The 17,107-nt window shown below is 37.9% G+C and overlaps 1 protein-coding gene across 1 annotated transcript; it reads right to left on the bottom strand.

The window, feature by feature from the left end:
- Positions 1-3,899: 3,899 nt before the first annotated feature.
- Positions 3,900-6,171, bottom strand: LOC114168771 (protochlorophyllide reductase, chloroplastic-like). Its single transcript, XM_028053703.2, has 5 exons — positions 6,016-6,171; positions 5,812-5,910; positions 5,025-5,553; positions 4,373-4,731; positions 3,900-4,260 (listed from the first exon to the last, which is right to left on the bottom strand). Exons 1-5 carry the CDS (start codon positions 6,067-6,069, stop codon positions 4,105-4,107), a joined length of 1,197 nt encoding a protein of 398 aa, XP_027909504.1. The 5' UTR covers positions 6,070-6,171; the 3' UTR covers positions 3,900-4,104.
- Between the last annotated feature and the right edge of the window lie 10,936 nt (positions 6,172-17,107).

Below are 17,107 nucleotides of genomic sequence, written 5' to 3'. Positions count from 1 at the left end.
TTACATGCAACAAGCATGCATGCTGCATAAACAACCCAATTGAGGCAATGCAATGCAATTGTGAGCGTGCAGACATTTGGTATTGGAAATATATTATAAATGATGTTAATCTAAGGATTTCATCTTTATACGCAGATAACAAGCATATTTTTCAATTGTTTTCTTTTCTGCGTAGCTTTGTTATTTTTCTAACTTTATCAATTTTTATTTGTTGTCAAGAGATTTTTCAACCTCAAGTAAGTCTAAGTCAAAACCTAAAGTGAGTACTCATTCTTCACTGTCTAGTAGTCAACCTCCAAGACTTGAAGTATAAATTCCAACCCCAATTACACCTCAAGTAAATATTCAACAAGGTCCTAGATTTTCATTTTCCCCTCCACTTCCATCTGCATCTCAAGCAAGTATTCAACACGGTCCTAAATATGCTTGCCCTCCACCTCCATCTGCACCTCAGCCAACTAATTTGTTTTATCATATTTCATGAATAAGTATTATGTATATAATTTGTTTTACATTAGATTTTGTATATATCAATTTGATTTTATATTCAGTTTTAGGAATATCTAACCAATTTATTTTGAAGAACCTTGAAAGTGAGGATATCTTCAACTAGCCAACCCCCAATTGTGCCTCAATCTAATTCTCAGCCACCATATCAATCATTTCATGTATCTGAACCAACAATACCAACTACATCATATTCATATTTTGAAAATGAAGAGGAAGAAAATGAGGAGACTGAGTTGCAAGTAGATGAAGAAAGGCCTACAACCCGAAAAAGAGCATGGTTTGTTAATGTCATTGGTAAGCAACTATATACAAAGTACTACATAATATATTATACGTATATTTGTCATTGGTAACCAAGAACATTGTGGACGTGTTAGGGGTTTGGGTTTGGGTCCTTGCCCATCTAAAGTGTTTGGCTCCAAGGGTCATTCATATAATGGAACATCTTCAAGTTATCCTTCTAATGCTCAGTTACAAAATCAAGTTAATTTTTTAATTTTGATCATGATGCATTACTTTTATCAAATTTGACGTTTGAATATATTTAAAGTAATATGTTATGTAAACCAAAATTGTCAAAAGAGCTCCATTTTTTTCTTCAAAAGTAGAAAATAAGAGTTATTTTCTCTATTTTGATTATTTTTGTGTTTTAAAATAGGTTTCTACATTGACATCCCAACTCAACTCAATGAAGGCAATGGTTAATTTTTTGGTACAAAATTATCAAGCAGAGTTGCCTTGTGATTTTACTATGCATCATGCACCAACGGTAATATTTAAATCTTGATTAAATAAATATATGTTTGATATTATTATTTGGAAAGTTATTAATTATCATTATTTTTGATATGTTAGGTATCTGATCAAGGAAGTGTTCCTAACGAAGAAATAAATGATCAACATCCAACACCGCATTAGATGATATTTTTCGTTTACTTTTGGAATTTGTCAACAAATATGCTTATAGGAAACTTTTGGTTAATTATGCTAATGGGGCACAACTCTAATTTCCTTTTACATTTTGGTTTATTGTAGGTAGATAGTGCACTGCTTATTATGTCACTATCATTCAAATGTTACCTCTCCAACACTTATTATATTAAGAGCATTATGACTACTAGTCCACTATTGGTACTATTTGAATGAATATTTGTATTGATACCATTTGAATGAATATTTGTATTGATTGCTTATTTTGAAGTGACCTTGAAGTTTTTTCTTATTTGTATTGATTGGTACTAAAATGTTAAGTAACAAATAGGAAATTCCATAGAATAAAGTTCTTTTCGTACTCAAATAATTAACTAAACAAATCAATTATCAGGAAAATACAACTTTAGCATTATGACCACTAACTTTTTGGTATTAACAGGGGTTTTCGAGGAATTAACGGAAGTTTTTGGAACCCCAGGCATTACCGGGTTTTCGGAACCCCATGCATTACTAAGGGTTTTCAGAACCCTATGCATTACTAGATGTTTTCAGAACCCCATGCATTTTTGGGGGTTTTCAGAACCCCAAATATTAATGGGGGTTTTCGAAACCCCTGGTAAGTTGCGTTACTTCCAAGGGTTGCTTAAAAGCCCCGGTAATCCGTTAGCTATGTTAACATGAGAAGCCAAGGTGGTTTACTTTTGGAAGATTTGATGAAGATTGAATGAAGCTCTTTTGAACTATCTTGAAGCCATAACCATTGGAATGAAGTCTACATTGATGAAGGAAAGGAGACTTGATGATATCCATGGTGATCAAGGCTGGAATGTGTGCTCTCCATGTAGTTACATCATTAAGAAAGTGTACTTATAGTTTGTAATTCATGTTGTAGACCTTAAAGCATTAATTAGATGTAGTTTGGTCTTTGTTGTGTTTTTAATCTGTTGAATGGTTTTTCAACAGGTTAAAATGTCTCTTTTAATCTGTTGAATGGTTTTTCAACCGGTTAAAAGGTTGGCTGCAATAGTCTTAAACTGCAATAAATTTAATCAGTTGATTTAGTTTTTAATCGACTGATTTCACTTAAGTCAAGTGAAATCAACCGATTGATTTGAAAATCAACCTGTTGAATTTCGTAACAGTTTGACTATAAAAGTTGTGATTTTCGAAAGAGAGGTTTGTTGATCATTTTAGAGCACGATTTGGTTCTGGAAACTTGTGGAAACTCTCTCCTTCATGATCATAGGTGTTGCAGCTGTTGAAGATTGATCTTGGATCAATTCTTGAAGCTTTTGGCTTGGTTCGAAACTTGGAGAAAGTGGTTTGTGGTAGGCAAGGTTGTGCTACCATTGGGGTTTGATGTTTCTCAAGCTTTGTGTGTGTGCCTGGTGGTTTTTCAGGTCTGCAAGAGGGTTCTTGCTGTGCTGGTGTGACTCTTGTGTGATTCAAGAGTCTTTTGTGGTGTTTTTGCATATTTTGGAAGTGTAAGTGTGGATTCTTTGTAAAACTTTTGAAATAGTGCAAAGTCAAGCTAAGGTTGTCTTGACAAACTGGATGTAGCTCAGGTTTGAGTGAACCAGTATAAAAATTCGTGGTGTCCTCTCTTCTCTAACCTTTCTCTCTTGCATTTTAATTTTAAAGTTTCAAGAACTCTTGCTTTAATCATTTTTTTTCATGTTCTTGCATGTTTTCATAGCATCTGAAGCATTGAGCATGTTTGAATAATCATTTTGAACTGATCTTGATCATTCTTGAGCATTGTTTCTGGTTTAAAATTCAAATTCGCATTTCTGCATTTTTCCCAGTATTTCAGTCGACTGTTTTTCAGTTTCAATCGATTGATTATACCAGAACAAAATGTGTCTAGTAAAATCAATCTGTTAACTCTGTTTTTGATCGACTGAAAGTGTATAGTTCAGTACTGTTTGCATCCTAACTTGGTGATCTATTTGATTCAATCAAAGGTGGTTTTTAGCTTACAAAGATAGCCTAAATTTTTAACTAGCCAATTCAATCCCCCTTCTTGGCTTTTCAACCATTTCAAAACTAACAAGCTACGCTTGGTCTTCTGGGAGAATTTCAAACCCCTGGTAAAACCATTAGTGGGGGTTAAAACCTCCAGAAATGTCAAATATAACCCCCACTAAAAATAATTATTTTTGTATATGCTTGGAAAAAGTAAAAAATTAGATGAGTTAATTGACGCTAGCTTAGTTAATTCAAACTTTTAATACTGGTTTGCTTAATAAAAAGATAGAGGAATAGATATTAGTACTTTTGGTATATACTTTTGGAATGAATAAAGTTTTGGAATGAATAAAGTGTAACTTGAGACTTAGTCATATATGCTTGGAATGAATAAGATTCTTATTGGTTAATTTGATTTCTCTGATTTTGAAGTTATTTGAATAACAATCATTTGAAAAACAATAAAGAATCCAATTATGAGACAGCTGTGGAATCAAATTTCCTAACTTCATGTGCACTTTGAAACATTTGAAGGATTCATCGAGAGTAGTCATCAAGACAAGAGGAGTTAGCTGCTAAAAAAAGCATCAGAGAAACGCATCAGAAAAGGGTCTAAACTCTTGTGAGATGTTATTGAACCCCATGACAAATTCCTCACAATCAAGAGGATACTGGAAGCTGCCAAGATGCCATTTAAGCCAAACCAACAAGTTTCTCACTGATCTCCCAAACCTTGCGAGCCTTATCTGCATCACTGGCCTCTTGTGACAATTGATTTTCAAATGAAGCAGAGGCCTTGTTCCAGCTCCAGTAGACACCTGATTTTGTTAGGCTTGGATCACTCACAACCTGTACAAGGTTAAAACAGTTCAAATATGAGACACAAGGACTGTTCAAACGCTCATTCCAACACAGAAGTGTATAACCATCTCCATAGTCTCTAATTGGTCATTTCTACTACCTGTGCAAGCCTCTTTCCCGATTCATCTTCGGAGACAAAGCCCTTGGTTATGAACTTTTGGAATGGAGGGAAGAGAAGTCTGAATAAGGGAATGTGTTCTCTGAACAAGCCTGTCGTGGCAATGCAACCCGGGTAAAGGGAAGCAAATGTGATTCCAGTTTCTTCATGGTATCTTCTGTGGAATTCTTGCATGGTAAGCATATTGCAGACTTTGCTGTCCTTGTACGCCTTGGCTCCATCAAAGGATCCTCCATCTATCATGGCTGAAGTGTTTAGTCCATTCAAGCCTCCAGCTAGTCCCCTCAAGTCACCAAGGTTAGCCTTGGGTGGCACATTTCCAGCCAAGGTGTTGGTGTTTCCTATTTGGTTAACAAGGGAATATCCACAAAACATTGTTTATCATTTTTGATGATCATGTGGATACTAATCATAGAAATGTGTCAAAAAGTATGAGCCTAGCTAATATATTTCTCTACCAACAGTATACGCCAGACACTCTCTTAAGTCTTCAATATCCAGTGAAATTCCCATGAATATCACTCCCATTCCCTTACTAGAACTCATTAGTTTCATCTCATAATAGTGCATTATAAACGAATGCATCAGATAGCGAGTTAAAAGCTTTCTCTTGATGAACAACTTAAAATTATACCTGTGATTGAGCCAACAATGATCAACCTCTTAGAAGGGTAATCAGATATGTTCAAGTCCTCAAGCAATAGGCGCGAAAGCAGGAAATGCCCCAAATGGTTTGTTCCAACACTGAGTTCAAAGCCATCAGCAGTGTATGTAGGTTCACTTGCAGTTGGCAAGTAAACTGCAGCATTGCAAACAAGCACATCCAGTGGCCTGCCCGATTGCCTGAAGTTGTCCACAAATTGCCTAACACTATCAAGGGAGGCAAGGTCCAAATGCATAACAGTGTAGTTTTCCTTAGGAATGCCAGCAGCTTTTGCAGCCCTTTCAGCTTTGAGGAAATCCCTGCAAGCCATTATCACATGCCACTTTCCTGTCTCAGCCAATGCCTTAGCAGTGGCCAAGCCCAATCCAGAGGAAGCCCCAGTGATAATAACACTGCCTTTCCTCAAAGTTTTCTTGCCTTCTGGTGAAGCTTTTGTGACTCCTGGAGTTGTTGCCACTGATTGGACCCTTAAAGGGCAAAATTTTTGCTGGAGTTCCCTCTGATTAAGAGTAAAATTGAAATAAGATTATGCTTGTGTTTGACCAAGTACATCATTGTGCATAAGAAACCAACACATCATTAAAAGTCCATGAAAACTATATCCTAGGGTGTTTCTATTTTACATTCACGTGGTAATAAAGAATATGTTCAGCATATTATTGCGTTAAAAGGTTAGTAACATTTCTACTGAAGTTATATACTCAATTAAATGAAATGGAAAATTAGAAATGAAGTAATTTTATGTTACGGTAGTTACTTTGCATGAAAATGAGAGAGAGCTGAAGTCCGCTTTGAGAGCGTCTGCCAATGAAAGACCAAATATTGTGGTGTTCCTCAGAGACATGCCAAGCTTCCCCTGAATGAAGAAAAAACACATTTCCCAAAGCTTTATTTATATGTTATCTCTTCAAATAGAACACTAAAAGAGAAAAGATAAGCTAATGTGACAGATGAAGCAAACCTCTTTGGCGACAGAGAAAGAAGCAGAAACCAAAGAAACAGCCTGGAGAGCCATTTGAACTTGAGAGAGAGAAAGTTATAAATTGGGTCTGTTGTTTTAGAATGTTCCACTCAATTGAATGAAGCGGGAATGTGATTGGAATGAATTTATACAGTGAAGTGTTGTTTTGGATATGAGAGGATAAGATAGTTTGCAACATGTGCACATGCCAGGTCACTTCAAACGGGCCAATAAGGTTGTGAGTTTTAGATTTCTGGTGATATTTTTTTTTTTAACTTTGTGCTTGGACTTTGCAAATAAGAGATATTTTGATTCGTTGCAGGTATAACAGTAAACATCGATGATGATGAAAGGGATCGGAAACGGAAGCACATCTAGAGTAGAAGGCAAGAAAGCACACCTTCCTTTGTGAGATATGTAGTTAGAAAGGATATGTTCACATGTTCACAACGAAGGTCCTAGAAACTTTTGAGAAGTACAACAACCAGATATATTTTTCTTACTAAATTGAGTTTTGGTTTGTAAATTAGATTTTTTATAATTTATAGGTTTTAATTTTTCAAGTTCTAGTTCATGCAGTCTGACTCTGACTCTGTTATCAGAATGCTAAAAGTTGAATCATGTGGATATTCGCATTAGCACAATGTAAGTGGTCAACACACCACGACATAATTTAATCAACAGTTACCGTAAAATGAACAGTTTTCTTTTTCTGTTTCTGAAATTTTAAATAAACTAATTTGGGTATGATTCCTTGAATTACACTTTTCAAAATATATAAATTTAGTTTTTCTTTCATCTAGTAAGAAAAATGTCAGAAAATAACGTTAAAGGACTAATAATTCATCAGTTAAAATACCGAGAACAAAGTAAAAGTTAACAAAAGTTTATAGACACCATATGAGACACCTTTTTATTGTTAATATCTGTCCTAAAAAAGGGGTTGGGCCTGCCCTTTTCAAGAGTCCAAGACTAGTCCATTATAGACCTCCAAGACCCCCTCACAGACCCTCACTCTTCATTCTGTCTTACTTTGCAGAAAATAATTTCTCTCCCCTCCTTTGTAGTACTGCGAGAGCTCTGCTAGGGCACAGGATTCTCCAAGATAGTGGCGCCTTTGACCCAGCTTACCAAGAAAGACCAACCTTTCGCTTGGATTGGTAGGTGTGAGGAAAGCTTTCGAGAGCTTAGCGGAGGTTGACTAGTGCCCCAGTTTTGGTCATTCCCGATGTTAGTAAGTCCTTTGAATTTTACTGTGATGCTTCTCACCAGGGATTGAGTTGTGTGTTGATGCAAGAGAGGAAGGTAGTAGCATATGCTTCAAGGCAACTGAAAGTCCATGAGAAGAACTACCCTACCCATGATCTAGAGTTGGCAGCGGTGGTGTTTGCTTTGAAAATCTAGAGGCACTACTTTATAGCGCACAATTTTGTGTGTTCAGTGACCATAAGAGCCTCAAGTATCTTTTTGACCAAAAGGAGCTGAACATGAGGCAAAGGAGATGGATTGAGTTCTTGAAGGACTATGACTTTGAGCTTTTATACCACCCGGGGAAAGCAAATGTGGTAGTGGACGCTCTGATTAGGAAGACAGTCCATGTGGCTAATCTCATGATTAAAGAATTGGATTTGATTGACAGTTTCAGGGATATGAAGCTTCAAGTTAAGTTGGAACCATAATTCATTAGATGTAGTGCCTTAACTATATCTAGTGACTTCCTAAGATTGATTAAGGAGAGGCAAGCTGAGGATGATAGTTTGCAGAAGGTGAAAAAATTGCTTGGATCAGATCAGGCCAATGAGTTTGCCTTCGGTGATGATGGTGTGTTGAGATTCAGAGGCCAAATCTATGTGCCTAGTGATGCGGAGGTGAGAAGGTTGATTCTTGAGGAAGGACACAAGAGTCGTCTTAGTTTGCATCCTGGCATGACTAAGATGTACCAAGACCTCAAGGAAACCTTCTGGTGGCAAGGAATGAAGAAAGATGTTACACAATTCGTAACCACCTGCTTGACTTGCCAAAAGGCGAAGATGGAGCATTAGACACTTGGTGGAACGCTCCAGCCGTTGGATATACCGATGTGGAAATGGGATAGCATAGCTATGGATTTTGTTACCCATTTGCCACGAACCGTGAGAGGTCATGATGCTATATGGGTTGTCGTAGACCAGTTGACCAAGAGTGCCCACTTCTTGGCGGTGAATCTCAGGATCTCTATGGCCAAGTTGGCTCAACTATACATCAAGGAGATTATAAGGATGCATGGAGTGCCCAGTAGCATAGTGTTTGATAGATACCCACAGTTTACTTTTAGATTCTGGCTAATACTGCAGGATGCCTTGGGGAGCAGGTTGAGGATGAGTTTTACCTATCATCCTCAGACAAATGGGCAATATGAGAGGGTGATTCAGTCCTTAGAGGACTTGTTGAGGACGTGCATCTTGGATCATCTCGGTAGTTGGGATGAGGTGTTACCGTTGGTGGAATTCACCTACAAAAATAGCTACCAGGCGAGTATAAGGATGGCGCCTTATGAAGCTTTGTGTGGGAGGAGGTGTAGAACTCCCTTGTGTTGGTATCAGGATGGTGAATAGGTCTTGGTTGGGCCAGAGGTGTTGCAATAAACCACGAAAAAGGTTCAGTTGGTGAGGGATAGGTTGCAGGCATCGCAAAGTAGGTCAAGAGCATATGCAGACCCTTGGAGTTTGCAGCTGGGGATCATGTTTTCTTGAGGGTGACCCAACCACTAGTGTGGGAAGGGTTATCCACTCAAGGAAGCTTTCTCCTAAGTTCTTGGGTCTGTATCAGATCTTGAGAAGGATAGGGCTTGTGGCATACGAGATTGCTTTACCTCTGCAATTGGCTAATCTTCACCTAGTGTTTCATGTTTCCTAGTTGCGGAAGTATGTGTTCGACCCGTCTCACGTGTTGGAGGCTGAGAATGTACAAGTTAGGGAGGATCTAACGGTAGAGGTTCAACCAGTTGGCTTAGAGGATCGCCGAGTTGAGGAACGTAGGGGAAGGACCATCAGTCTTGTCAAAGTCATCTAGAACCGGAGAACAGGTGACTCTACATGGGAGTTAAAGGAGGATGTGAGGAAGTCATATCTGCACTTTTTTTTGGTAAGTCTTAATTTTCAAGGACGAAAATTTTTGTTGATGGGGAGATTGTGAGACCCCTTTTTATTTTTAATATTTGTCCTAAAAGAGGGTTGGGCCTGGCCTTTTCAAGGGCCCAAGACCAGCCCACTATGGACCCCCAAGACCCCCTCACAAACCCTCACACACCCTCACTCTTCATTTTGTCTTACTTTGTGAGAGCTCTGCTAGGGCACAGGAAACCTTCCATTTTCGAGCTAGCAAAATTCGTTCTACTTCCAAGTAAGTCGAACTTTGAAACTCCTTGGTCTTTTCTCCCCATTTTTACCGTTTGGGTACGTTGGTTTGGTTAGGGTTTAACCTTTTACGTTCGTTTTGTCCTGGTGTTCCTGTTTTCCGCTCACTGTTTGATTCTTAGAGTTGTGTTACTCCTTGGTTTCGCACCTGGTTGCGTTTGCTAGCATCTAAGCAGGTAATGGAGGTTAGGGATTCACTTTTTTTAAGTTATTTTTTTCTTGTTCCTATTTCGTTTGACTAAGTTTGATTAGTGTTTTGTAGAATATGAAACAAAATTGGGGAAAACGTTAATTTTTTGTGTATTAGGGGTTCAAATATTCATGAAATTGTGATATTTGACGTTATTTTTCGTATTCTAGAAGTGTCGGGTGGTCGCTGGGGAGTACCTTGGTAGCTGGGTGACTATGTTTTTGTCTTATATGCGCAGTTTTAGTAAAATTGACTTTCCTGACTTGAATAGGAGCTCTGTAGTGAGATCCGTTTTTATCGCAAGGGCCCTGTAGTTTGGTTGTTGACAACATTGACCTTCGTTGGTTGTTTGATGCATAACTTTTTCTATTGTTATTCAATTAAGTTGGTTCTTGTTGCATTTGGTTCTTGATTTAATCATCTTTAATTTCAATATAAACACAAAATTTTTGGAGCTTTACACAAGCTGCAATTTTATTTCTAAAATCCCAAATCGTTTGCATAATGTGTTGTTATGTAATGAGCCATGACTTGGTTAGGTTGGGCATTGGTATGCATTTATAAAGCATGAGATTGAATGTGATCTTGTTATGTTTTGTATGAAATGGAAAACATGACTATATGGTTGGTGGTGGTTTGGCATGAGAATTGAATGCTTGATATGGCATGTGAATTTTGTTGGTAAAAGAGTTTCAAGGGAAACTCTTGATGATTGTGGTTAGTGTATACCTTGATATAGGATATGTCTAGATAAAGGAAGGTATCCTGAACTCTAAAAATTATTCACTCTCACATAAAGTAGAATACTTTATGTGGTGAGAGTGGCAGGAGGTCCTAGTCTTGGGACATATTGGGCTCAAGACATTAGAGGATTAAACCTATGTGTGGTTGGGTGATAACCCCTTGCGTCTAGACTCTGCAAAGTTTAGAAGCCAGCACAGGCGCATACTTCCTTTAGAATTCTATATCAAGAGCATGATCCAAATATTGAGTCATAGAGTCTTTAAATTGTTTGCTTTCACATGATTTAGGTGCCTACTGCTTTGTTTGTGCATAATATCATTTGACTATTGATTTGCTCTATAACATGATTAAAACAATTTTTGCTCTGGCTTACCCTTTCTTTTGATGTATGTTTCTTTGCTTGGTTTCTCCTTTTTGCAAATGATCATCAATTTATTGGTGAGCAGATGTGGAAACCCCAAGAGGTACTCAGGATGGTGGAGATACTGCTGTGTAGAATGGTCCCCATGGTCTGGGTTGTGGCTCACAGTTGAGCCCTTTTGAAGAACTCTTAGTTTGTTTTAAATTCCTTGCTCCCTGAGTAATTCTTTTGCAAAACAATAGTACTCTTATGTTATGTTTTACAACATCGTGGTGTGTCTAAACTTTCATTCCAAGTATATTATGGATAACTATAATAGTTAGTACATGTATGCTTCAAGTCATGTGCTCTTTTATATTATAATTATGTGATGCTTAATTTTAGTAGATTACTCTATTAGAAATGGGATGTCACACCATCGTAACTAACAATGGGAGACAATTTATAAACATAAATTTGATCAAGTTTGACATCAGACATTCACAAGCACAGTGGAGCATCCACGTACAAATGACCAAGCAAACTCCATCAACGAAGTCATCTTGATTGAACTCAAAAGGATGCTAGATACACAAAGGTAAGGTGGTCAAAGGATTTATTGAATGATCTAGGGGCATATAAGTGTACTCCAAAATCAACAACCAAAGGAACTCCACTCAATTTAACATATGGGACTAATGCTGATGTGAATCCAATCGGGTAGAAAACAAAGGTTAAAATACTCCGTTGGTCCTCGTTTTGGTTCATAAATCTCAAATTGATCCTCGTATTTTTATTGATATCAATTTCTTCCTCATTTTTGTAAATTTGTATTAAATCAGCCCTTTTCGTTATCAATTGGCAAACGACATTTATAAGTGATGATGTGGTTGTAATGTGTATTCTTACGTGTCATTCACTTGTGTTTTGGCACTAGAAACATGTGTTCTTGCTTTCCCTTTTAAGAAGAGATTATGTTCCCTAACATTTGAAGGTAAAGGTTTTAAAAGATGGTGCTGAAGTTGTCTCCTCCGTTCTGATTTGTTAAGACTGGTAATGTCTCGCTCTCATTCTTGCTAATCCCGCACTTGCAATGGTTGGGGAATAAAAAATTATAGTGTTTCTTCTCATGGGGGTGTGGTGAATAGGTTCGATTTAACACCTGTTTGCTATTACGGTGAGAATGGAATTACGAGAACTACTAGAATTGCTAATAACAAGGGGAGAAAATTTTGAGGTTGCACAAAGTTCAAGATATGATTTTTGTTGTTTTGGTGGATGTTGTTTTCGTATTTTGGTTTTGAAAAACCTAATTTTGTAATTAGTGTGTAATTGGTGGTGTTGATTTTTCGTTGGACAGGGTGGAAGTGAAGAAGTTGTTGGCTGCAACTTTTTTTCATGATGCAGTGAAAATGTAACAGAAGAAAGATGTCGTCCTACGAAGAATGATGATGATAGTGATGACACTAAGACGAAGATGGTAGAAAAGGATAGGGAAAACAAATTAATAAATATCGAGAAATCTATTATGAGTTTGGAAAAATGGGTCAAAGTGTTGTTTGGAATGGTTTGTTTGTTGTATGTATTAAACATATTTCTATTCACAATGTATTAAACTTCTTGATGTAATGATTCAAAATGAATGTGAAAGTTTCAGCACCCTTGGAATGTAATGACAAATCCATTTCAATTATTGATTTTTGTGAAGCATTTTTATTTTGGTACTGAAATATGGCATTGATATATTTGAATATACTGCGAACCTAATTTAAAAGGAAATCACACCAAATGTGATATAAAATGTGTACATATAACTCGATTTCTGCTCCAGAAGGGAGGATATATGTGTTCAAGTAATCTAACATGAAATAAAATGTTCACTTTATTATGTCTATGCACCACATTCCTATCACAGTTATTTATGCCAACATTATTTTAAGCAAACCAAAACAATATCTTCTCTTACTGCAGTGGAGATCAAGATTCAGTGATCCCATTAAGACAGTATATTGTCCATCCAGAACATCAATTAAATGGTACATAATAGCAAACAGATTGGTCATCCATCCAGATTATCACATAGATCCATCCATCCATCCATTCATTACTTAAACACCATCAACATACAATAGAATAATTGCACACAATATATCCACTACCTACACAAAATATTGATCACGGCCAAAGCAGAAATTGTTCAAAAAACCATTACAATGGACTGCCCAAAAAGACTACATGGCTATGCCTATTCAAACACTCAAAAAGTAACAAAAGTTTAAACAACATCTACAAAGCAGATTGAAATCTGTTTTCTACAAATGCTTAGGGCTTCCAAACACGTCCCCTTCTAGCTTAGAGTTTGTTCCTCATTGGTTGGACAAATTTGTTGCTTGATGTACGTTGAGATTGACCTTCAGATGATTGAGACTGATTGGCTGGTGGGCCAGTTTGTGTGCTTGCTGCTGTTAGTGGGCCAGTTTGTTGTGATGGGCCTAATGCTGCTGGTTGTAACGCCCCAAATTTTGGGATGTCACGAAACGTTAGAAAATTTTTGTGTTTAGCGGAAAAGGAAATAAACATTTAAAATGTACTAATAAAAATTTTAATTGAATTTAAATTACATAACTTAACTCTTCACTTTGTCAAAAACTTCCAATAATATTTGTGATCAAAAGAAAATTACATATACTTTAGTATTTGATTAAAAACAACTAAACAAATTATAAAAACTCCCGAGTTCACCCCAGCCTCTCGTCGATCTACTCCATGCCAAAAGCATCTGCATTATCATCTGCTCCCATATAACACACACGTTATACGATCATCGCACATACAACAAACACACAAAAAAACAAATAGGGGTAAGCTAACCATAAACAATGATATTCATAAAAGAAATTCCCAAATAAAACATGTCCAATAATACTCAACATCGTATTCAAGTAACACTTAACCAAAATGCAATCAATCATGCCAAACCAAGCATAACATCACACTCATCTCAATTCTTCAAATATAGTAATCATAAACAATCTTTGGTTTTCTGCGGCCTCTCACCCCACAACAACATCTAGTTTCCTAGAACATGCGGTTCGATGTGTCCTACTTAATGCAACCAGACTATCTCCCTCATCCCTCAAGGAATTATGAGTAAAAACGTCGATGCATCGAACATCGAACACTATACTCGCAACGAGCCAAAATAAGAGGAAACATCTTTCCCCTCCCCACTGCTTCACACAGGCGAGAGGGTACAACAGTCGAACTAATCCTCTACCACTGTTTCACACAAGCGAAGAGGACCTCTTTCCACTGCTTCACACAGGCGAAAGAGTCTTCACTGGGTTCCTAGGTACGGAAAACCTCACACAACATTTAATTCCACCAAGAGCTCTTCAAGCAAGGCAAACACTTCCAACATACACTAGTGCAGTAAGGGCTTTTGGCCCCGGTTGTTTTTGATATTCATATTGGGGTGAGGCAAAAAAGGGTGGTTTTTGGCCTCGGGTGTCAACCGAAGCCATAGGGGGTACTTTTCTGCCTCGGTTTCCTGGGACCCGAAGCCATAGGGGTACTTCGCTCGCACCATCATTAGCACTGTTGCGCTCGTCCTCGCCACCGAGATCGTCGGCAAACGCTGTCGCAGCCAGACCTTCACCAGCACTGAATGAGCAACTCACTACGACACTCACTGGTCTGAATGCGACAACGACAAACCACCATGAACCAGTAGAGCCAAGAGATCTAGAGATCCAGCACCTCCACCGCCGTTTGAAGCATAACTTCAATCCACTGTTGCGGGCAACCCTACCACTGTGCCGCCATCACCACCGCAGACAAAGGAAGACAATGACCACCAAATCACGCCTTTGCCGTGAGCCACGAGCACGCCTCCTTCACCAATGACGAACCAAACACCACCGCACGAGAAAACGAAGACAAGAATGCATCCACCGCGCACAAAGTTTTCGCTCAGGGACGAAGGTGAACAATGCGAAGTCGCGAATTTGGGAACCTAAATAGGGCATATGGCCTCGGTTCAATTAATAACTGAGGCCAAAAGTCCCTTTATGGCCTCGGTCAATAAAGACCCGAAGCCAAATGTGGCGGCGCAGGTGACATTTTGAAATTAGGGTTACTGGCTGACTTATAGGCCTCGGTTCTTTTTTAACCGAGGCCAAAAACCTCTTCATATTGCCTCGGTTCAATTAGTAACCGAGGCCAAAAGTCCCTTTATGGCCTCGGTCAATAAAGACCTGAAGCCAAATGTGGCGGCGCAGGTGACATTTTGAAATTAGGGTTACTGGCTGACTTATAGGCCTCGGTTCTTTTTTAACCGAGGCCAAAAACCTCTTCATATTGCCTCAGTTCAATTAATAACCGAGGCCAAAAGTGCTGACGCTGATGACATTTTTGAAATTTTGGTTACTAGGCTGCCTTATAGGGTTCGGTTCTTTTGCAACCGAGGCCTAAAACCTCTTACTGCACCAGTTTTGCATTCACCCGAGGCAATATAGTTGGACGAAATTGCAAAAATGCCACCGCCTCCTTATAGGCTTCGGTTCCGCTATAACCGAGGCCTATAAGGCGAAGTAAAATGTCAAATCTGCACTAGTGATACAACACATGAGAATTACCGATTGCCAACAACACACCACCACATCATGCATAGCAATAGTTCCATAACAAATACACACCACCACATCATGCTTGAAAATATAAAGTTCCATGACATAAACCTGTCCACTTATCGAATAATACATTCAAGCAATGAACTCTACAAGTTGTTTCCAAACCAAAAGAAGCAACAAACAACTAAAGCACCAAGCCACCATTTTAATTCTCTAACATGCAACTAGAATATTACATATAATCAAGAAAAAAAATAGCATTGACATTGCAACTATGGCTATATAACTCGCGTTCAACAAAATAACCATCACATTATATAAGCCAAAAAGTAAAGCCAACAACAACACACTCATTTCATCAATGGTCACCAACACACTAAAATATAAGACAATTAATACAACCCAATAAAAAACACTAAACCATAAATATGAGAATTTAAAGAGAACCAAAAGTGTCATAATGATTTTGAACATACAATATAAATTTACAAAAGCCACAAGTGGATCCCACGTATCTAAGAAATTAATGAATATTATTAAGTCAATGTGGATCATGTGAAAATCAAAGTCGCAACAAATAGAACACTAATATATGCTTTTACTTAAAGTCTACAAACATAAAAAATGGAAACATATTTTTAGATGACCCCACACAAGGCCCCACATTCCATCAAACTAAAAGTATATACTACACGCTAAAAGAGAAAACCAAGTCTTTTAAGTGTGGTCTGCACCATGAATTTAAAAAATATAACTCCATCAAAAGTGGTATGAATGGTATAGAGAAAAAGAAACAAAACAAACCCGTGCCGTGGCCCTCTCTCAATTACCTCCCCATGATTTGACCATATTTGAAGCATGTAGTATGAAACAAAGTGAAATAATATATATAAGAATTAAAACATGCTGCACCCCTTTTTACTTTTACGTGAAAAGATATGAAAATGAAGAAAGAGAAAAACAAAGAAAAAGAGAAGTAATTGTACATGTGGACCCCGTGCATTAGGTGAGAGAATAGAAGCAAAGAAAGAGAATAGAAGAGAAGAAAAGGAAAACTAAAGTATGAACCCATTCACCACCAATCATCATGTGCCCATGAACCATGCTACGTGAAAGAGCATGAAAAAGGAAGAAAGAGAAAAACCTTTACGTGTGGTTAAATTTAAGGAAAGAGAAATGTAATTGTACATGTGGACCCCATGCATCACTAAGATATGCACCACACTACCATCATGAATGGTGCGGAAACTTACTCTGACCAAGGAAACCAATGAACCCGAATGTGTTGCCACCCATGGCCCTCTCTCAATTAGCTCACCACAGTTTAACCAAATTTGAAGCATGTAGTGTAGTATGAAACAATAGAATCCTAAAGAAAGGGTCAGCACGAAGAAGAACCAAAACCACACCCCCAACATCCCATCACCGACTCCTCAACGAAAACTTTCACTACCCCATACACATGCACACCTTCATGGTTCCCTATATATAAAGAGGATTTATCTATGAAAACCAAAAGCTTTGAATTATCCAGACCAAATTTCTCTCAAAACCACAAAACTTACACGAACCTGCAACGCGACACATGAAACCTCACACTCTGCAAAGTAAATAAAATCCCCTAAAATGGCAACGACTCCATGAAAAGATACGGTATAATTAAAGTGACCAGAGTACAACCCCTAATGAAACCAACCCTCACCTTTACAAGTCTCTGCACCAAAATAACATAAAGAAAAGACTTGTGTAGATGAAAGGAAAACCTCGCTGCACCGTGAAAGTCACGAAAATA

This window comes from Vigna unguiculata, chromosome 11 (genome assembly GCF_037176805.1).
Source record: "Vigna unguiculata cultivar grain cowpea cultivar isolate G323 ecotype 2 chromosome 11, ASM3717680v1, whole genome shotgun sequence".
Taxonomy (NCBI): Eukaryota; Viridiplantae; Streptophyta; class Magnoliopsida; order Fabales; family Fabaceae; genus Vigna; species Vigna unguiculata.
Note: the sequence above shows the minus strand (reverse complement) of the source record. Positions and strands in the feature narration are given on the sequence as shown.

Bases quoted from the DNA above. Each gene is read 5' to 3' on its own strand.
- LOC114168771 (XM_028053703.2), bottom strand. From the start codon at position 6,069: ATGGCTCTCCAGGCTGTTTCTTTGGTTTCTGCTTCTTTCTCTGTCGCC. The intron at 5,911-6,015 runs GTTTGCTTCATC...TTCTTCATTCAG, and splicing joins CTTTCTCTGTCGCCAAAGAG to GGGAAGCTTGGCATGTCTCT. The intron at 4,261-4,372 runs GTAGTAGAAATG...AACCTTGTACAG, and splicing joins CGGGAAAGAGGCTTGCACAG to GTTGTGAGTGATCCAAGCCT.